This window comes from Lolium perenne, chromosome 6, assembly GCF_019359855.2.
Source record: "Lolium perenne isolate Kyuss_39 chromosome 6, Kyuss_2.0, whole genome shotgun sequence".
NCBI lineage: Eukaryota > Viridiplantae > Streptophyta > Magnoliopsida > Poales > Poaceae > Lolium > Lolium perenne.
The window spans coordinates 26848342-26870531 of record NC_067249.2 but is presented as its reverse complement, the minus strand read 5'-3'; the positions used below and the strand labels follow the sequence as shown (position 1 = coordinate 26870531).

At 46.4% G+C, this 22190-nt stretch overlaps 2 protein-coding genes across 4 annotated transcripts; one reads left to right on the top strand and one right to left on the bottom strand.

Moving 5' to 3' along the window:
* Positions 1–11609: 11609 nt before the first annotated feature.
* On the top strand, positions 11610–15715 carry LOC127308521 (phosphatidylinositol/phosphatidylcholine transfer protein SFH12). 3 transcript variants are annotated; one of them, XM_051339366.2, is made up of 13 exons: positions 11610–11743; positions 11884–12385; positions 12494–12760; positions 12929–13006; positions 13229–13330; positions 13442–13491; positions 13645–13738; positions 13892–13993; positions 14087–14200; positions 14433–14556; positions 14652–15070; positions 15168–15242; positions 15364–15715. In XM_051339366.2, exons 2-13 carry the CDS (start codon positions 11981–11983, stop codon positions 15379–15381), a joined length of 1848 nt encoding a protein of 615 aa, XP_051195326.1. In that variant the 5' UTR covers positions 11610–11743; positions 11884–11980; the 3' UTR covers positions 15382–15715. The 3 variants fall into 3 exon arrangements, with proteins under 3 accessions (XP_051195326.1, XP_051195324.1, XP_051195325.1); XM_051339364.2 differs by having other exon boundaries at positions 15346–15715; XM_051339365.2 differs by having other exon boundaries at positions 11611–11743; positions 15361–15715.
* A 397-nt stretch (positions 15716–16112) lies between these two features.
* On the bottom strand, positions 16113–21147 carry LOC127308522 (phosphatidylinositol/phosphatidylcholine transfer protein SFH6). Its single transcript, XM_051339367.1, has 15 exons — positions 21129–21147; positions 20894–20999; positions 19401–19701; positions 19186–19285; positions 18835–19101; positions 18664–18741; positions 18455–18556; positions 18325–18374; positions 18132–18231; positions 17937–18035; positions 17735–17851; positions 17193–17319; positions 16704–17101; positions 16463–16537; positions 16113–16327 (listed from the first exon to the last, which is right to left on the bottom strand). The coding sequence occupies exons 2-15, from the start codon at positions 20925–20927 to the stop codon at positions 16298–16300; spliced, it is 1878 nt and encodes a 625-aa protein (XP_051195327.1). The 5' UTR covers positions 20928–20999; positions 21129–21147; the 3' UTR covers positions 16113–16297.
* Between the last annotated feature and the right edge of the window lie 1043 nt (positions 21148–22190).

Sequence of the window (22190 nt, the reverse complement as noted above, 5' to 3'; positions counted from 1 at the left end):
GGGGGAAAATGTATGTCTAGTTTTATAGTTTTTATTGCCTTTACCTGGTTTGGAGAATCTTATCGATCTAACCTTAGCTGCCTCCGGCCTCCGCTACCTCCCGTGCTAGATTTGAACCATTCACGGCCATGCCATGCCGCCAAGAAGATCTTCCACCGTATGTCGGTCCATTCCCACCTCTCGTGAATGTGGCGACGCGTCTTTCCCTTCCGCCACGACTCCTCTCGGCCACCCACGATAGATACGACGATGCCTCTTGCCTTTAATGAGTTGTATAGCCATCCTCCTCCATCCTACTAGCATGGCTCAACACTCTCGGGGTGAATCATGGTGGGGGTTGGCGCAACCGTTGTTCATCCCAATTCCGCCTGCCCATCTCGGTAGCAGCCGCAACCGCCAATTATTATAGGCCACTACATATCACCTCGATGTTTCCTAGCCGGATTCCTTCGGGGAAGTCCGGAATCTGCCGGATCCATACGTGTGGTTATCTTTGGCCGGAGGGTGTTGGGGGAAATAACCAGGGGTATGTTCTCATTTGTATTTTTTGGAAGTAAAATTGCAATCAAATTATTTGTCACGTATAACTATAAACATTTTAGAGGAGTTCATCGTGGAGTTTGTCCATGACTCCATCGGTCCAATTTTTTGAGGACTCATCGACCTCAGATGATTCAGATAGATACTTTGATTTGTGGCGGTGATATTTTGGACATATTCTTGATGCTCACCGTGAATATTTCTTTTTTTTTGGACTCGTCGTCCTCAGACGATTCAGACATAGATGGTTTGATTTGTAACGATGAGATTGAGGACATACTTTTGATGCTCGTCGTGAAGAATATTGAGAATGCATAGAAGAAGAGAAGCAGAAGTAATCCACAATATATCCTCTTTACTTTCCTCAGAACGGAGCTCTCGGCCATGAATTTCTGAGGAAGGACTATCTAGCAAAGGTTTGAACCTACTTTGCTCATCTCTTTCGTAGATGTCATCGAATGAGAATATATCAGTTTGTGTGCATTGTCAAAGCATGTGAGACCAACTTATAATTTTTTTTCTCTTCGGAGGAATGCCACCGGCCTCATTGGATTTAGTTTATATCAAAAGATATCGGCTGAAATGCAAGTGACTGCGTATGAAATTCCAGTCGATTACACCAACAAGTATCTTCACATTGGTGAATGCAAAAAATAGTACTCTATGAGTGTGTGAGGAGGTTTACAAAGACATTGATCAAGGTGTTCCATCTTAAATATCTCCGAGCTCCCAATGACGAGGACACAAGAGGCTAATGGCTTCTAATGAAGCAAGGGGTGGCAAGGCATGTTTGGAAGCATCGATTGCATGCACTGGAGGTGGAATAACTTTCCGAAAGCATGACAAGGACAATACACTGGTCATCATTGTGATCAAACTATTGTGCTACAACTAGTGGCCTTTGAGGACTTGTGGATTTGGAATTGTTTCTTTGGATTACCACGATCTATCAGTGCCATGAATATAACATGGGTACTATCTGTCTGATGGCATCTATCCTTCCTGGTCAACATCCGTCAAGACCATCACAACTCCTCAAAGTAAAAAATATATCTCAATTATGCCAAGAAACATATAGAAATGATATTTAGAGAGCTTTAGGTGCATTTCAGGCTTAGTTTACTATTATTCGAGGTCCTGGTCATTTTCGGGACAAGAAATCCCTCACCAATACCAAGAAGACATCTTTGATTCGACATAACCCGGTCATCGAGAGTGCTATGGATTTCACCCTTCCCTTTGAGTTTGAAAATGTTGGTAGCCAACTCAAACCTCGTAGTAACCCGGACTAGATGCATGCTTTTCTTGAGACCTACCAGCAGATTGAAGATCAGGCCTCATATACCAAGCTTCTAATGATCTCATTCAGCACCAATGACAGTTACTTGGGAAATTGGTGTCAGGACTAGTGTCTCCTCTTCAGTACTGGAAAGCATCCTGTGGTTACTCATGTAATAAAGCTACTAAGTACAATCTTAGCCTTAATGGCATATCGCTGTAAACGTTAAACTAAACTCGTGGCTTCAGACTGGTATATAAAGTTTGGAGAGGGGCGGATGGGTGGCACGAGAATAAAAATCCTATATTCCTGTGTCTACTTTCCCTTCTAGTTTTGCACCTATCTACTCAATTCCTGTCAATTATCTTGCAATTTATCTTCAGACTACAATTTTTCTTGCAATTCCTCTATAGTTCTTTCCAATTCCCCTTCTGTAGCCTGACAATATGGTACCAGAGCATAGATCCTGTGCCCAAATTTTTTTCCCCAGGGGTCTCTAGTATCCTCGATTCAGATCGAAATTCCCTGGCCGCTCATGCACTGGGTCTCTTTCTCCACTCAAATCCCTTTCCCAGCGATTGAACCAACAACCCATCGAGATGTCGATAGTCCGCACCCGCTCGCAGGAGCGCCTCGCGGCCCAAGCAGAGGAAGCGGCGATTTTGGAGGCAGCGCAAGCTCAAGCGCGAGAGGAAGAGGAAATCCGCGGTCGGCTCCCGCGCGAGGTGCTCAACACCAACAGGCGCTTGGATCAGCAGCAGGAGGCGGTCGGCAAGCTACAGGGTGACATGACCAACCTCATGGCCATGGTCGCCCAGATCGGGGCGTCGCTGGGCAAGCAACCAGAGAGGGCGCCTACTCCGACGGAATCCCCTCCAACAACAGCGACTCTGGTCACGCCGCCGCAGTACAAGCTGAACCTGAGCACAATTCCTGAGGCGACGACGCCGGTGGACTCGTCGACAACGTCACATCATCCATCCGCCCGACCGCTCCAATTCGGTAATGCCTCTAGCACTCCTCCCCCAATTTGCGGTCCAGCAACCAGTTCACATACCAAACCACCATATTCAGAACCCTTTCCTCCACCAAATTCTACACGTTTACCACCTCCTCACATTTTCCAGAACACAAACCCTCAATCACACCCTCACCACTACCATCAGTCACCACCACAATACCAAATTCCGAAACCCACGCCACCCACCCACACATCATACCCAAACACTTTCTCATCAGCACCAACAAACAATTACCAGCCCCAATACACCGGAAACCCTTACCAATTGCCATACACAGGAGTGGTACACCACCAGCCAACATATTACCCAAATCCTCACCAATTGCCATACCCAGGAGTGGCACACCACCAGCCAACATACTACCCAAACCCACAACACCAACACATTCCCCAGCCAACCTATACACATACACAACCCATAACAGCAACCAGAGCTGTCTACCCACCTCCACAACAACACGACAACAACCAACCCGAGTACAGGAACCAACAGCAGCCCAGGCCTATAATCGAACCCCACATCCACTCCCCAATTGTAGAATTGCCCATTTTCTATGGAGATCATGCCTATCAATGGCTACAAGATTGTGAAGGTGTGTTTGACTTAGTAGGCATAGGCAATGACCAGAAACTGAGATGGGCAGCAGCTCACATAAGAGGAAGAGCAAAACTTTGGCTCAACAATTGCAATGCGCAGCTGTGTTTGATGAATTGGCAACAGTTTTGCAAGTTACTGTTGGACAGATTCCCTGACGCTGGAGCACATGAATCTATGGATCAATGTCAACAGCTGAAACAATATACATCAGTTAACACCTACATTGATAGCTTTGAGGAATGGATGACTCTCATGAAGAGAGACCACACCTATCTACCAGAGTATTTCTTCACACTAAGATTTATCAGTGGGCTGAAAGACACGTTACGGCACTCTGTCAAGACACACAAACCACCAGATTTGAGAGCAGCTTATTGGTATGCTCGCCAAGAGGAGCAAGCGTATCTGTCAGTCACAAAGAAGCAAACATCAGTTACAGTCACCAATAGGCAGCCTCCTACTTACAATGCAAATCGTCCTGCTCCTAATAGAGAGACAAGAAACATGCATCAACTGGATAAACAAAAAAGAAAAGGGACAATGTTGGTATTGTCCGGAACCTTGGACATACGAACACAAATGTGCGGGCATTAAAAGTATTGTTCATGCCATCCAAATGCAAGGGCATAGTGACGAGGAAGATGAAGAGGAAACAGTTTTAGCAGGAGAAATGATACAGCCAGCTCCACCTCCAGAACCCGCCCAACCAACTCCACAGCAAGAGCTTCCACAAGTAGTCGTTCCTGTTGGAGAACAGCTAATGCAATTATCCTTGCAAGCATTGCATGGAATGCCAGGGGAAGGCACACTATCGGTGCAGATAACTATTGGAGGCAAGCATGCAATGGCCCTTATTGACACTGGCAGTACCAATACATTTTTAGATGCTCATTTTGCAAAAGGACATCAGCAACACCTAATTCCAATTCCTCATCGAAAGGTACTAGTTGCTGGTGGAGGAGAGTTAAATTGTCAATCTATCCTACCACAGTGCAGCTACACTATCTAGGGTACAAAATTTACCCATGACTTTCACATCCTTCCATTGAAAGGATATGATGTTATTCTGGGAGCCAACTGGCTGAAACGATTCAGCCCAAACTTCATTGATTGGGAGAAGAGAAGTGTTTCCATTACTCACAAAGGACAATGGTTTGACATTGGTTGACAAACAAGTCACAGGAAAGGACTGCTTGATCTCAGCAAAATCATGCTCCAAACTGCTGCGTCAAGGTGCTATAGCTTATGTGTTGCAACTAAATGCAGAGTCTCTCCTGCCACAGCACCCACAGGGTACAACTGAGCAACCAAGTCCAGATAATTCCCCAATAGCTGGCATTCTGCAACAGTTTGATGATGTCTTCTCTGAACCTCAGGGACTGCCTCCAACTCGAGCATGTGATCATTCGATCCCTCTCCAAGAAGGCTCTAAACCACCCAACATCCGGCCATACCGAATGCCACACAAGCAAAAGGACATCATCGAAGAGCTCATCAGAAATCTGCTTCAGAAATCTGAAATTCGACACAGTACTAGTCCCTACTCCTCTCCAGCCATAGTAGTCGGGAAAAAGGACAAAAGTTGGCGTCTTTGTGTGGACTATAGGCAGCTCAACGCATTGACCATCAAAAATAAGTATCCGATCCCTGTCATCGAGGACTTATTGGATGAGTTGCAAGGAGCTACTGTATTCTCCAAACTGGATTTAAGATCAGGCTATCACCAAATACGTATGAACCCGGCTGATATATCCAAAACGGCGTTCAGAACTCATATGGTCCATTATGAGTACCTCGTTATGCCCTTCGGACTAACAAACGCCCCTGCAACCTTTCAAGAGCTCATGAACAACATCTTCTCCAAGATTTTGACGAAGTTCGTCTTAGTCTTCTTCGACGACATCTTAATCTTTAGTCACACAGTGGAGGAGCACAAAAAACACTTAACAACTGTCTTGCAGCTAATCCGAGCACATCAATTAAAGGTGAAGCTATCCAAGTGCACATTCGCAACGAACTCGGTGGAGTACCTTGGACATGTGATCTCGGGCTCGGGCGTTGCAACCGACCCATCCAAGATCACTGACATCATCTCTTGGAAGACTCCGACCAACATTACTCAGCTACGTGGGTTTTTGGGCCTCACGGGCTACTATAGGCGCTTCATTAAGCACTATGCCACCATTTGCAAACCACTCCATGAAGCCCTCAAGAAGAATTCCTTCCAGTGGGAAACAGCATAGAAGGAGGCTTTTGCACAACTTAAAACAGCTATGACTACACCTCCAGTTCTGGCCCTCCCAAATTTCAACATTCCATTTGTTCTGGAAACTGATGCGTGTGCATCCGGGTTGGGAGCAGTGTTGATGCAGTTAGGGAAACCTATAGCATACCTGAGCAAAGCTATCGGTCCCAAATTGGCCTCGATGTCCATTTACGAAAAAGAGGCTATGGCAATTCTTGAAGCCCTAAAAAAATGGCGTCACTACTTGCTGGGCAACAAACTGACTATTAAAACGGATCAGAGAAGCTTAAAGTATCTTACTAGCCAGAGGTTGCTTGAGGGGATTCAACACAAGCTGATGATGAAGTTACTCGAGTTTGACTATGCAATCGAGTATAAGAAGGGCAGTCAAAATACAGCAGCAGATTCCCTGTCAAGGAAAGAGCAAACAAGTGACTCATGCTTAGCAATATCAGCTGCCGTTCCTTCTTGGTTAGTGGATGTTGAAGCAAGTTATGTAGGTGATACCAAATGTGTGCAACTCTTACAAGAACTGGCACTAAACCCGGCCAGCCATCAACACTACACTATGAAGGCTGCCTTGCTGCGATACAAAAATAGAATTGTGATCGGAACAACAACTGACCTGAAACAGAAACTATTCCAAACCTTTCATTCATCCAATTTTGGAGGGCATTCTGGTCATCAAGTCACTTACTACAGACTAAAGCATGTCTTCTATTGGCCGAACATGAAGCAATACATTGATGAGCAAATTAGCCAATGTCCAGTATGCCAAATCTCAAAAACTAAAAAAATCCAGTACCCTGGCCTCCTAAACCCCTTGAACATTCCAGACAAGAAATGGGGAGAAATAAGCCTTGACTTTGTTGAAGGATTACCAAAGTCACATGGCAAGGATGTGATTCTGGTGGTGGTCGACAGACTTACAAAGTATGCACACTTCTTGGCCATGTCTCATCCATACTCGGTTCACAAGGTAGCACAACTCTTCATCGATAACATTTTCAAACTCCATGGCATGCCAACTATCATGGTATCCGACAGAGACGGGATATTTACAAGCAAGTTATGGCAAGAAGTCTTTGCAGCACTCAATGTTGATCTGCATTTCTCTATTGCTTACCACCCGGAGTCTGACGGCCAAACGGAACGTGTCAACCAGTGCTTAGAGCAGTACCTACGTAGTATGGCATTCAAAGCACCAAAGAAATGGACTGAATGGTTGTCTACAGCAGAATGGTGGTATAACTCATCATATCACTCAGCCATCAAAACTTCACCGTTTGAAGCTCTATATGGTTACCCTCCACCCCAAATACAGGAAATTGTCAATTGTCATTCCTGACAATGTGAGCCTTGAGACACAAGAAGCTCTGATGACACAGGAGCAAATGATCAAATCTCTACAGCAGAATCTGGCTTATGCGCAACATAAGATGAAGAAATTCACTGATAGGAAGAGAACTCCCAGGACATTCGAGATAGGTGATATGGTTTATCTAAAAATGCAACCATATCGTGAAAAGGCCTTAGGTCTGGGACATGCCTTAAAACTCACTTCGAAGTTCTATGGACCGTTTCAAGTGATGAAGAAGGTTGGGAATGTGGCCTATCAAATACAGCTACCGACTGGAACTCAAATGCACAATGTCTTCCATGTAAATCAGCTGAAGAAACATTTGGGCCCGCAGGCAGTACCTAATGCCAAGCTTCCCTTGTTAACACATGATGGTAAGCTCAAAACTCAACCTATCGTTGTCTTACAGATTCGTCAGGTTCCACGCAGAGCCGGGGACTATGATGTCTCAGTACCTCAATGGAAGGTGCACTGGGAGAACATGACGGAAGACGAAGCCACCTAGGAAGATGCTCACTACATGATGGCTACGTTTCCTGGTTTCCATCCTTGAAGTATGGTCTCCAAGGGAGGAGCAGTGTCAGGACTAGTGTCTCCTCTTCAGTACTGGAAAGCATCCTATGGTTACTCATGTAATAAAGCTACTAAGTACAATCTTAGCCTTAATGGCATATCGCTGTAAACGTTAAACTAAACTCGTGGCTTCAGATTGGTATATAAAGTCTGGAGAGGGGCGGATGGGTGGCACGAGAATAAAAAATCCTATATTCCTATGTCTACTTTCCCTTCCAGTTTTGCACCTATCTACTCAATTCCTGTCAATTATCTTGCAATTTATCTTCAGACTACAGTTTTTCTTGCAATTCCTCTATAGTTCTTTCCAATTCCCCTTCTGTAGCCTGACAATTGGTTCCCATTTTATTATGTCTATAATGTTCATTCATTATCTATTTTGTTGTTTAAATTTGGAATATTATTGTGACATGTGTGACTTAAGTGCACATGCGAGACAAGTTGTATGACCGCAGGTGCCATTAACTCAGTTCATTATTATAATACAATCCACCATGTTGTAGTGCCAACTCTACCACCATGTATTTCTCAATGCGAACTTAGAACAAGTGCTTATTGACAATTTGTGATGAGTGGATAAGTTGGCATGACAAGTGGCAGCGTGGAGCCATGGAGCCGTGGAGGGTCACTCCAAAAAAAAATCTTTGGTTGGTTAGAATAATTGTTCCTATATTTTTTATACTAGTTTTTCTTACTTATCATAATGATGTTGTTCCTAAATGCATTATTTTATTCATTATCTGAAAAACAATCTTAAATATTGTTTTTCCGATGTAAGAAGCATAACTAACAATATTATCATGCTGATGAATGTCAAGATGCATACTTTTGATCGCTTTTAATATTTATCATCACAAATACTTTTCAGCTTTGAGCTAAAATTCATTTTATCAGCTATTTTTTATAATTTCCTTTTTGTTTCAGATATTTAATAAAATGTGCTAAATTGATTTACATTAAATGAAGGAAAGGTATTGCCTTACTCCATAGAATAATGTATGTCCTTAATGTAGTATGTACTTATCGGTAATATCCTTAAATATCCACTGAACATAGTAGAGTGATTTATATGGAAATAGAAAATATCTTCATAGAGGTTTCTCGGTAACTAAATCGAGAATTCCAGAATATTATAAGTGCCTAAATTTTTTTTTATTGAATCCCCCCTCCTTATCTATCACTAATTTGTCAAAACGTTAGTGAAATCGACTCATGTGTGTCGTGCATGCAAATTTGGCTTTAGCATAGTAGAGTTGAACCAAAGTTCTATGTACCGACTTTTTGTTTTTCTGAATTTGTGTAGGTATTTGGTTTCCATATTGTCCTAATTCATGTTCTTGTAAAGATGACAATATGGTTCTAATAATAGAAACCGGAGGGTGCCCTCTTTCTTCATAATAAAATAGTCCCATTCTTTCCTAACCTAAATCGTAAAAGGGCGAAATTTAAAAACCCATTTTTGGGTTTAAACTTAACGCCCACCGTGTAGCCTAGGAATCGTCCGGCCACGTGCTAAACTTTGGGATCTTGAGGCATAATTCTAGACACCCCCGCTCAACCTTGGGCAATCGATGTAATGCACGCCTCACTCCTCACTCCTCAACAAGGTTTTATGTATAACTAGTATCCCTTTTCTGTGTATGTAGCTAGTGTCCTTTGGCCAGGTGAGAATGCTCGACTTGTTTTATACAGTACTTCACCGGTTCCAACTTTCTGAAGATATAAGATAAAATTAGCGAAATAGTTTACTCGTCATGAATGAGAGAATGTGATGAAACTAGTCAACACTACTCCTAGCAGCTAGCTCCTACCGTGAGGGTTGACGCATTTTTTCGATAAAGGGAATATATTAATATCAAAACGATACCAATTACACCCAGCCTCTGCAACAACGCACCACCCTAATGGCACTACGGATGCACACAGCTAAAAAGAAGAAAAGAAAACTAAGAAACAAAATTCCCGCTACAGTATCTCGGGCCTAACAACAGCAATACATCCACCGCCAAGACAACACCTGAAATACAGAATCTCCAAAAACGACGCCTCCAAGAAGGGAACAGTGCGCGAACACCATCGTCGCCCGATCAACGATCTTAGGTTTTCACCCTGAAGATAGTCCCCGCTCTCAAAACAATGCCTCCAACAAGGTCATTGCCAGGCACAACCAGTTAAGGCCAGACCTTGGGTTTTCACCCTGAAAGGTAGGACTCTGAACTTCACCTGTGTTGTCGCCCCCACTTTCATACCGCTGCTGTGAAGCCCGGAACACCAAGCAAGTCCCTCAACAACGCGGAGACTTGAACCTCCCTTAGCTAGTCCTCCCCTCCGGCCTTCATGAACTTCTCTTCTTCCGACTTTCATCATGGATCCATAGTCACTTGATGTCAACACAGAAAAAGAGCTTCGCGCCGCTCCCTCCAGAACCAATCGGTCGGAATAAAAGCATGGGTGCGCACGACCGAATACCACCGATCCAGCAAACTCCAGGCAAAAAGCACCGTTACATTCGCCGGCGGAGCCTTCCGGAACTCAACACTCCGGCTAGATCACGAGTCCAGGCCTCCGGTAGGTCTTCCTCTTCACGCAAGAGAGACCCTAGGACGACCGCCTTTATTCAGGTCGGACCCCCACGTCGGCGACCATCCCGGGCTGGCCACTCCAACCCTCCACCGGCGACTCCGTCGCCGGCTTCCAAGCATCTCCATCTCACCGCCGGAACGCGGTGATAGATCGATAGATCCACCACCACCAACCGCAGGCCAACCCTCTCCGGCGAAGAAGAGGGCCACCTCCACCGTCTTACCCAAGGCTGCTGCCCCGGGCGACCTCGTGTCGCGGGTGAAGCCCGAGATCGCCTCCACTCACCGGCGAGAGGCGGGGGAAAATTGGCGCAGGCCATGAGCCTGGCCGCCGCCCACCACCAGCCCCTGTCGGAGTGCTGCGGAGAGCCGACGGGAGGAGGGAGGCCGCAGCGCTGGCCGCCGCCGCCCATCCCAACCACGCCGGCCTTGGGAGAGCCGACGGGAGAAGGGGGTGCAGCGCAGGCCGCCGCCGCCCAACCCATCCGTGCGCCCGCCATGCGTCGAGGAAGGGGATCCGGCCGCCGTCCACCAGGCGTCGACGAGGAAGGGCCCCCGCCGCCGCCACGCCCCGAGGGTCTTTGCCCCGGCGGCGCTAGAGGCGGCGGCGGCGGCGGCGTTTAGGGCTGGGGAGTTAGGGGAGGGCTGGGGAGTTAGGGGAGGGCTGGGGAGTCGGGAGCTTTTTCTTCCCGTTTCCAGGGAGTTAGGGGAGGGCTGAGGGTTGACGCATGCATCATTCAATTATGCTTGGGTCAAAATATTAGACCATGTTATACAATTACGCATGTTTCATTTTTTAGAAGTCAAACAATTTTAAGTTTGGCCAAAAAAAATCATGAAAATAGCAACGTACATGATGTTAAATTTCTATATTATTAAATTACATGTCAAGATGAATCTAGCAATATTAATCTAGTGTTATAAATGCAACTATTTTTTCTGGAAAGTCGGTCAAAGTTAATGAAGTTTGACTTAGGCTGGTCATAGTGGGGAAGTAACTTAGACTAGTAACATATGCCATGTTAATTACTAGTCTAAGTTACTACATTCATAGTGGATAGTAACTTATATGTGGTGTCATGCATTGTGTCATTAGTATGTTGTAGACTCATCTTGCATTGCGGTGTGTGATGTTATGGTAACATAGCTATAGTTACCACCTCACTTTTTTTTCATTTATTGGTATGTCATGTCACCAAAATGTTTTGAGATATGTGATGTTACTAGCTATATTACTTCCACTATAAGTAGTCTTATTTGTGAATGAAGAGAGAGAGTACTTACACTACCTAGTAGTAGCACTATAATAATTAACAAAAGAAAACGGGCATGATCGACCAAGTTAAAGTTAGGAACGGCGCAGCTACCATCGTGCCTGAAATAGTGGGAGAGCCTCGATCGCGCGGGAGAGGAGACCTCCATGGCGGGCTGTGGCCATGCATGCATGCACCAACCAACTCTAGCTAGCCAGCATTCGCCATTCCCCATCTTCTTCTTCCTCGGACCTCTACCTCCCTTCCATCCTCCCCCAAGGCCGTCTCCCAGGTAACCTATCGATCCAATCGCTCGCCTCAATTACCGGCCGTTAGATTTTATTCTTGTCAATTATCTTTCTCCATCGATCGAGTAAATGTTTGGCTGGTTCATCAGCGGTTAATGGCGGCCGGCGGTGGTTGATTGTGCAGGTAGGTGGTGGTGCAGGGGCGCTCGCCCGGCCGCCGTTGCCCCTAGCCAGCCGGCGATCTATCTACTAAATAAGGCGACGAAGACGACCACCGTCACATGTCCGCCGCCGCGCCGAGCAGCGCCGCCGCCGCGGCGGCGGATGGCGCCTCGTCGACCCCGCGCGCGTCCGGCATGGCGTCGTCGGCGTCGCTTCGGCACCGCGCCATGAGCGCCTCCTCCAAGATGCTCCGGAGCTCCATGAGCCGCCGGTCCGGCCGGCAGCGCAGCAGCAAGGTGATGTCCGTGGCCATCGAGGACGTGCGCGACGCCGAGGAGATGGCCTCCGTCGACGCCTTCCGGCAGACCCTCGTCCTCGAGGAGCTCCTCCCGGCGCGCCACGACGACTACCACATGATGCTCCGGTTCCTCAAGGCCCGCAAGTTCGAGATCGACAAGTCCAAGCAGATGTGGTCCGACATGCTCCAGTGGCGCAAGGAGTTCGGCACAGATACCATCATGGACGTGCGTACATACTGTTGCCGTTCTCATTCTACTGTTCAAATGTATCGCCACACAAGACCGATCAAGCATTTTGGGGTGAACTGGCTGCTGCATGAAAATTCGATGCAGGATTTCGTGTTCGAGGAGGTCGACCAGGTGCTGGAGCACTACCCACAGGGGCACCACGGGGTAGACAAGGACGGGCGGCCGATCTACATGGAGAAGCTGGGCTCCATCGACACCACCAAGCTATTGCAGGTCACCAGCATGGACCGGTACGTCCAGTACCACGTCAGGGAGTTCGAGAGGGCCTTCGCCGTCAAGTTCCCGGCATGCTCCATCGCTGCCAAGCGCCATGTCGACCAGAGCACCACCATCCTCGACGTCTCCGGAGTGGTAATGGAGCAATTCATTTGCCACTTATTCATGTCAAGTTTCTTTGGCGTTTCCATAGCTCCATCAACATTTTTGGTTGTGTGCATCATTGGACACAAGGCCAAGAGAGAGATATATATGTTCCACTGTCTGTAGAAAATTCATGTAACATTGTTTGGCATCTCTCAGGGGTACAAAAACTTCAACAAGGCCGCGAGAGATCTCATCGGCCGCCTCCAAAAGGTTGATGGGGATAACTATCCTGAGGTACATCATATGCTCATATGTGTGCAGTGCAAATGTTGTGTCTGCAGTTTGCGCTTCCATACTCATCGTTTACAAAATAATATGAATCCTAAAAATATGTTGATTTAGCAGAAAAAAAAAATCGATGTACAAGGATTACCGAGGAAAAAAAATTCATTCCATGTTTGCCAAGTGGTACTTCAGAGGAACGATGATGACTGATGATTTTAATTGACATTACAGACACTATGCCGAATGTTCATCATCAATGCCGGACAGGGGTTCAGGCTCCTGTGGAACACCGTCAAGTCCTTCCTTGATCCCAAGACCACGGCCAAGATCCATGTAACCCATATATTCTTTTCGTTTGTTATCCTGAACCAATCATTGGCTAATTTATACACTGGATCAAGAGTTCTAATTTCCATTTTCTTACGAACCGCCCCGCTGGTTTAGGTCCTTGGCAACAAGTACCAGCCGAAGCTCCTGGAAGTCATTGATCCCAGGTTTGTCTAAAAGGTTTCCTTTCTCCAACTCAAGCTTTTGCCTCTTAAGGACTTCGCAGTACTGAAAATGCAAATAGGATTGCTTGCATTATTATCAGCAGCATGTTGAAGCTGAACTTACCTTTTCTATTCTTGTTCTGCGGAGCCCAACAGTGAATTGCCTGATTTCCTCGGAGGCACCTGCGTATGCGAAGGCGGTTGCATGCGCTCTGACAAAGGGCCGTGGAAGGACCCTGAAATCCTAAAGGTTAATGGTTACTCTCCGAAGATTTTGGAGTTCATGCATGACCTGTGGGAAATGTAGTGCAGACTTGCCACTGAACTGAAGGAAGTAGCAGTACTACTACAGCGGAACTCCTGAGCACAGGTCCATTAACATTTTCCTGGTTTGATTCTTCAGATGGTGCAATGTGGAATGGGGAGATGCGGAATGAACAGCTCGGACCCTGTCAGTGCCGAGGAGAAGATTGTCACCGAAGACGACACCATGCCAGTTATAAAGGTTACTATGAACTTCAGTTCTTACTTATATGCAGGTATTATATGGCCTTTTCGTCATATTTTTCTGAACATTGCCGTCTGATTTCATACGCAGAAGCAAGATTCGATGAGACGTGATGCCGTCGACTCTCCCAAGGTGGCGCGTGACAAGATCGAACACCCGCCGCAGATGTCTCCCCTGCATGAGATGTCAACTTCAGAGCCAAAGGTGAATGAATATGTTTAAGACATCTAGCATTTGTCGGATTTGCTACAGTAGTAGGCCAGACACTTGTGCTTTCCATAGTACTAGTACTAACTGCTCCCTCCAGTCGGGTTAAATCGACGCGGAGGGGAGCCGAAGCTAGCGTATCGTGTCGGTAGACCCGCATCGATTAAATAGGACTAGAGATAGTACTAGTTTAGCATAATTTTCTGCTTCTCCGGTGTACAATGTGCAGGCTGCTCCTTCTGGCAAAGAGGGAGGCTCCGGGCCTTACGACAACGTGTTCCCCATGGTGGACAAGAACATGGAGTTCAACTGGAACGGCGAGGTCAGCCCCGAGAAGCTCGCGCTCGCCAGAGGTCAACTCTATCATCCTTGACACATAAATTTGAAGGAGTGAGACGTGGTTTGTGTCTGATCCTGAAGAAATGTGTGCACTGACTGCGGGTGGCAGATATGTACGCATCGCTGCCGGACGCGTACAAGCACGGCGATGCGGGGGACCGGCAGGCGGTGACGGGGATCATGGCGTTCGTGATGGGGGTGGTGGCCATGTTCCGGGTGGGCAAGATCGCGCCGAAGCGGGCTATGGACGCCGCCATGGGCATCGCCACCATGGAGGCCATGGCCAAGAACCGCAAGCTCCTGCAGGCCCAGCAGGGCGGGCACGGTGACGGCGGGCACGGGCCGGCGGTGGTGGCGGTGTCGGCGGCGCAGTTTGAGGCGCTGGTGAAGCGGGTGGGTGACCTGGAGGAGAAGGTGGCTGCATTCAGCTCCCGGCCCCCTGAGATGCCCGCCGACAAGGCAGAGCTGCTCGCCGCCGCTGCCACCAGGCTCGATGCTCTCGAGGCCGAGCTTGAGACCACCAAGAAGGTACTGGTTACACGCATATAGTACCTGATGCTTCTCTAGAATGTTTTGCAAGGCAATTGGCAGCATCTGATCTGGTTGCCATGGAATTGCATTGCAGGATCTGGAGACGTCGAAAGGGCAGCAGGAGGAGGTGCTGGCGTACATCGAGAAGAAAAAGAAGAAGAAAGGGATGGTAAGGCCACCACTCTCGCTTGCATTTGCAGCCATTGATACACTGTCAGACTCTGCTCTTCTTGAGCTCATCTCGCTCGTCTTATAAGCTGATTTCATTAAAGTTTTGTCTTCAACAGCAGAACCCGTTCCGTTGGTGAAGAAAAGCTTGATGATGGCACCACCGCCGACCCCTGGAGGAGGAATCGAGCAAGAAGCAGTGACTACGCAAAGAAAGGAAAGAAATTCGTAGCAAAAATGGATACATACCATCTGGAATGCCGAGACAGAATGTACCACATTAGGCCCCATTGGAACACAAGATTTTGTTTTATTTTTACTTCGGTGCAGAGAATGAGCTGTTCATGTGAAATTAGTTGCAGTGTTCCAAGCAGGCAGGTCCTAGCTAGTAGGCCGATCCCTTGACGAAACGTATTTATATGTGGGTATAGAATGTAAAATATTTGTCTAATTGTATTTGAAAAACTCAGCTCACTTAAAGTTTGTGAAACCTGCTGTTAGGCCCCCCCCCCCCCCCCCCCCCCCCCAACTGCTGTATGACTGAAACGTGATGATAATATAATGATGATGATATCATCGCTTGGCAATTGAGGGCAGAAGTGATCGCGGGATGCAGCTGTAGAAAAACAAGCATTGTGTACTCCCTCCAGTCCTTAAGAGACCGGAGGGAGTACCAGCCACAAAGTTCATGTTTCACAAGTTAACTCAGCAAATCTTTCCTCTCGATCTACAAAAATCCAACTATGCTTATCATCGTGCTTGTGATGCCGAAGTTCAGGTGAACAAATATGACGCGCAAAGGCACAAAGGAAAGTAGACTGTATTTAAGTTCTGCTGGTATTTGAGACAGGAAGGCCCGACAAAAGCAGAATTCAGTGCAAAAACACATTTATTTATGTCAGGATTTTCTGTCGATTTACAACCGATATCTGTCATTTCGCATTTGTCAGGAAAACGAACAGATCACTCGTTTACATCATCTCAAACGCCATCTCTGCCTCTCCGGCATCTCAGAAGGAAGAAAACTCAACAGGGGGTGTGGTCTCTCTCCTGGTCCTAGTAGCAAGACATCGTCTTCTTCTTTTTCTGCACAGAGGAAGGTAGACATGAGAAACTGACCGAGAAATGAAAAAAGCAGTGAAAGGATCAAGCAGCAACTGAAAGGATCAAGCACCGAGAAATGAGAAAAGCAGTGAAAGGATCAACCGAGAAATGACAAACCTGAGCCTTGGCAATGGTCTTCCTGTCAACGTATGCAAGTAGTTCCTCTTGCCTGATGAGAGCCTCGTGCAAAGCCTGCATGAATTTGAAGTGTTCTGAGTAAATGGCTGGGCATTCATTCTTAATTAAAACTGATACAAGGTTTAAAAAATCTGGAGTGAAGTTTGTCTGCGTGACCAGTTGTGGTTTTTTGCATTCTAACGAAACAGTGAGAAACAAGCCATTGTGCAGTATGGATCACCTTCTTTGTTACGATGAGTTCGGCTTCCAGTGCATCCACTCGGCGGACAGCTGCATTAAGCAACTCTTCTTTCTCGCAAGGCATTTCAGAAGGTTTTTCTTGAAGCGTCTGAACCTTCTCTTCAAGCTGTGCCAGTCTTTGCAAGACTAAGGAAAATAGGTCAGATTCAGCAAACCCAGGACTTGGCGACGGGGGCCGGAACTCCGGTTTTGGAAAAGAGTCGTGATATAATTCAGGGCCTTGTTCTTCTGGCTCGTTTTTATCAGACAATCTCTTTGTGCCAATATCTTTAACTGACCGAAGTAGCGTTACAATGGCAAGCACGAAAGCCATCAGAGCTGGCAGAACCTGATCCAAGGACCTGTTGGATGCCTTAGTGGTGCTTTTGGGAGAAGATTCTACATCAAAGAAATATCAGCAAACATCAGGTTTTGGTAAGAGTAACAAAAGGCATATTTAGATCCTGCAATTAAACTGACAAAAACAAACCTGTGGATGGGAAGGGTGCCTTCCTAGGCACTTCTCTCTTCCATGTTGCATCCACAGCCTTGTCGACGACAGGAATGTCATATTCAGGCATACGGGTAGTAAAGCTAGTGGCCCTGATCATCTTGACCTGAAAGGACGAAGAGACAAGTTCAAACACTGTAACACAGCCGATTCAGTGACAAAGAAAAGGGGTTTGTTTTCTGTAACGTGGCAAATTCAAAAACTGCTGGCCAGGAAAATAGCATGGCAGCAAAATGCCTGGTTAATGAGGTTAGTTGTTTAGAACCCTCTATAAGGTTGATTGATGGAGACAGGCACTTCCGATTATTCTGTTCGTATGAAAGTTAAAAAATAATACAAATACTTAAGATTCACCAGTCTCATTTTAATATTCTGGAGCACAGTAGATTGAGTGCCATAAGAATTTCACTTCAGTTACCCTATTGAGCAAGCTGATTAACATTCTGTTTGCACGGACAGCTTGACTGGGCCATTGCTCATAACTAACTGCATCACAGAACAATGCAATATCAACTACTGACCTCTTCTCGAACAGGGGTCAACTTAGGATGAGAGATGTAACTTCTGAGAGCTTTCGGAGAAGTTACATCGTCAGCTTCAGATCCAGACTCCGCAGTTGATGTATCGCTTCCACGTATCTGGAATTCCACATTGAAGTAAATTATTGTATTCCCACATAAATCAGTCAGGCATAGAACAATATAAATTGATTGTGACACATACCATTTGGTGCTTGGACTTGGCATAAGAAATAATAGTTTCCTCTCCATTGGAAATAGTTACGATCTGCCGAGCACACTGGGCCTCACCATTAAGGACTTTCTGGTATCAGCAGATAATAAGAACATTAGAAGGGAAATAATGAAAGGAGAGTGACTAATAATAGATACAAGATTAGCAGGAACCCATAAGCCATACCTTCAGTATGTACGGCTCCTTCCATGGCCCTTTTTCGGCTTTAAGGCACCCTCCATATTCAGGACAGGTACAAGTGCCACCAAGAAATTCTGGCAATTCACTGTTCAATCATCACAAATTTAGAGAATAATTAGAACAGAACTTAAAGAAAAGTTCAAATTGTTCTAAGAACAGTACACTGAACGTCACTTACCTAGCATCAATTATTTCAAGCAGTTTACTATGACACTTAGTCCCAAGTACCTGAAGAAACATAATAGTACCCTGTAAATAAAGTGACTTTGGCATGAAAAGGGCAATGTGTAGTCCATGGAAATACTTACATGTATCTTGGAAGTGGTTTTGGGGTCAATGAAGGATTTCACAGTGTTCCATAACAGTCGAAAGCCTGGGCCAGCATTGACTATGAACATTTGGAATAAAGTCTGGAACATAGAACAGAAAAGGGGGAATGTTTAACTCAATAGATCACAATAAAAACGTACAAATGCAGAACTATGCTTATCTACAAGAGTAAGGTGGAAGTCCAGACCTCAGGGTAGTTATCGCTGTCAATTTTCTGCAGTCGCATAATTAATTCACGTGCAGTTTTGCTGAAATTTTTCAAACCCTGCAGCAAAGCATGTATCAAGTCAGAATTTGCCAGTTGCCAAGCTTGTGAGAACATGGACGAGTTGTGGACATTAAGTCTTCGGCAACATACCACGCCCTGAACGTCTAGAATTGTTGTGCTCGAGTTGATGTGCCTTTTTGCGGCAAGAGAGCATGCTGGAAATTTGATCAAGAAGCTCCTCTCAAATTCCTTCACATGATACCTTACATATCTGTCCATAGTAGTTACATTCATAAGCTTGTTAGGATCAACCTTTCCAAGCCTTTCAATATAAACAGGTCTTCCCTCTTTGTCAACGCCGTGATAACCATGAGGATAATACTCCAGAACAGTGTCCAACTCAGTGTAATCAAAGTCCTACAGAGATAAATATGGCGCCAGCTGTTATTTATAGCCAAAGAAATCCAAACTGTATCAAGAGTTTAATTTCAGCTAGCTGACCTCAACAATTGTATCGGTACCATACTCCTTCCTCCACTGAAGCATGTCGGTCCACATTTGCTTTGCTTTCTCAATGTCAAATTTCCTTGCTTTTAGAAATCTAAACATAAAACATTTCAAGTTAGCTTATAGACACCCATCTTAAATAGAACAAAAACAAAAAAGAGACATGTCGAACTCTTGTAGAAGGGACATCACAATTAACAGGATTATACCTCAGAAGCATATGATAGTCATCATGTTTTGCAGGCAACAACTCGTCCAAAATCAATGCCTGTCTAAATGATTCGACTGCTTCCAGTTCCACTAGATCGCGCACATCTTCAATAGACACAGACAGAACCCGACTACCACTCTTCCTCCTGTTCTTCTTCTTTAAGGAATGTCTAAGCTTACTCGATGCATCTATAGCTTTCTTCTTGAGAGAGCCCATCCTCGTCTTCTTTTCATCTTCGGAGATTTCAAAATCCAACCTGTGGTCCCTGCGCTCGTCGTGACTTGAGCACCCGTCAGTACCTGAGCCGTCATAGAGGAAGATAAGCCCATGGTCATGGCAAGTTCACAACACTAATTTATTTGAACACAAAACTGACTCCTTGGGAGTAAGTGGCCTTATGAAATTGTAGACAGCTCATCATACGTAGGAGCATAAGTACCAAGTGCATAACATTGGGCTTGTCAAAGAATCTAAGCCCGCCATAGTATTATTAGAATTAGTAAACAACAAAGTCATTGTCATGGCAACTTCTCAACAAAATAACTAAACAAAGCTCTGGCAATATTATTCTGAGCAATGAATCCAGCTCACATGCAGAGGTTCCAACAAGATAATCCAGTGTTCACAGCCTTACGCGGCCAGGTGATAACAGCTACAATTAGCATAAGCATCAGCGTTTCAACTTATTCGCAAAGTTTCTTGAACAAGGATCAAAATATCAGATGAACAGAATTCCTTGAAAGCATCGGCCAAATCAGCGATAATGATGGCCAAAAAGGCTCAACAACCCCCAACAGATGCATGTGCTCTTAATTGTAAGGTCTACTTCTACTAGTAGTCCTCAAGCAGTTGATACCAAACTACATTGCAGGTGCTACTTCAGCCTTGAGCATTAAATTTTCTGGTATTCTTGTCTAGCAGATTTACCTAAATGATCTCATCCATTCTAGCCTACCAAACGGCTCGTCTCAGGATGAAAATCACACGTAAATATAGTAGAAAAAGGTTTAAAACGCCCACGGAATCCAGCCAAGCCTAGCCGCTCATGGCATAATAAACTAGAGGTGTTGAACAGGCCAACACCAGCGGCTCTGATGAGGGCGAAATCAACGGAATATTGTTTGAACAGGTCAGGCCGCAATTCACCTCGCGGCCGCCAACGCACCCCTCTATGACCCGATCCCCACACACGCCTCCAAAATACGAGAGAGAAGTATTCTACTGCACTAGTAGGAACCGACGGAACTCGCCGCCCGCCCGGGCGGCTGCAGCCAGTCCAATCTGCCTTGGCACTGTTCACATGCGCCGTGGGGGGGAGATCACGCGGCGCGCGAACCCCGTGGGCACGGCGAGACGGCGTAGCACAACCCCGGAGCCGGAGCCGGAGCCGGCGATCGGAATCCGATCCTGGCGAACCGGGCCCCAAATCCCGCCTCAGAAAACCGACATCGGAGGAGGAGGTACTTGGGAGGAGGGGAAACGGGGGCTCACTTGGGCGCGCGTGGCGGTCGAGGTGGCCCGACATGGCCTGCGGCGCGGCGCGGGGCGGCGCGTCGGTGATCCCCTCCTCCTCCGGTCCGCGCAAGGCCTCCGAAACCTGAAACGGGGCACCCGCATTCCGTCAGAAACCCTAACGAGAAGCCGCCCCCCGAACAAAACACGGCCCGGGCGCCGCCGCGGCCTGAGCCGCCGCCGCCGGCGCGGATGGGGATCTCGCGCGCCTCACCTCAGCACAGGAGACGGCCCGCCGGCGATCGATCGGGCGCGCGCCGCGTGGCCGGAACGGCGGGGAATTTTCCGGGGAGCGGCGTGGCGGGGCGGGGGAGGGTGGGGAGTGGGCGGTGAGTGGTGGAAAAGTATAATGGAAAGCGGCAGCGGAAGGTGGAGAGAGAGAGGAAGGAGACGATGGGAGAAGAGAAAGGCGAGAAGAAGCGTCCTCCCGGAATTCGGTGGCTTCCTTCTTATCTCTGCGGGTTTCCGGAGCCGTTTCGCGTTTCGGCCCCTCGGGTCCGCGGGAATCGCGGTTCCCCCTTGGCGGCTGACGCAGGGCTTTTCTTCCTTTTTGGCTGCGCTGACGCAGGCGTTCATCGAGTACCGGTTGTATATATGGGAGACAAAGTCAACGTGAGATACTACTATATAGGGATGCAAATCTGACTTTGAGTAATTTTGAAGTCGTTTCATGCTTCTTTTATCCACTTTTAGAACCACGAGGTCAACCTACAGACGTGTATAGGTCATGTACCAGTATTATGGCTGAATGTCATGATAACATGTACCAGCTTGCATGTTGGTTTCTCATGGCCCTGAACTATGATTGTACATCTATGGCAAGCGTCATGCCTCACTAGTTTTTCTCACAAATTGTGTTTGCTTACCATGTTATACATACATGTTTTATATTCACGAGTGTGTCCCTCACAGGATGTAGGATGCTAGCATTGTTACTTGGTAGTATAATGTTCGATTAATCTTGAAGATAACGTATTTTCCCCAAAAAAATGCGGTGGGAAACTTTTCGAATCTCTTATTTCCATGTCGTTGTATGGTGCCTCCATGTAAGAAAAAAAAGGTGCTTTCGAATGTTCGCTCAGGAATGTCCACATCGAGTAGTGGGATTGCTTTGCAATATATCCCCGTGAAAATATCGTGATACTTTCGAGAATCGTGATCAATGTGTGATGCTATTGTTAATTGTGTCACATGTTTATGTTATTTCCGATCAAGGGATTAACATACTTGACTATGCACCGTCGAACTTTGTACCAAGTATAGTGTTGCATAAATA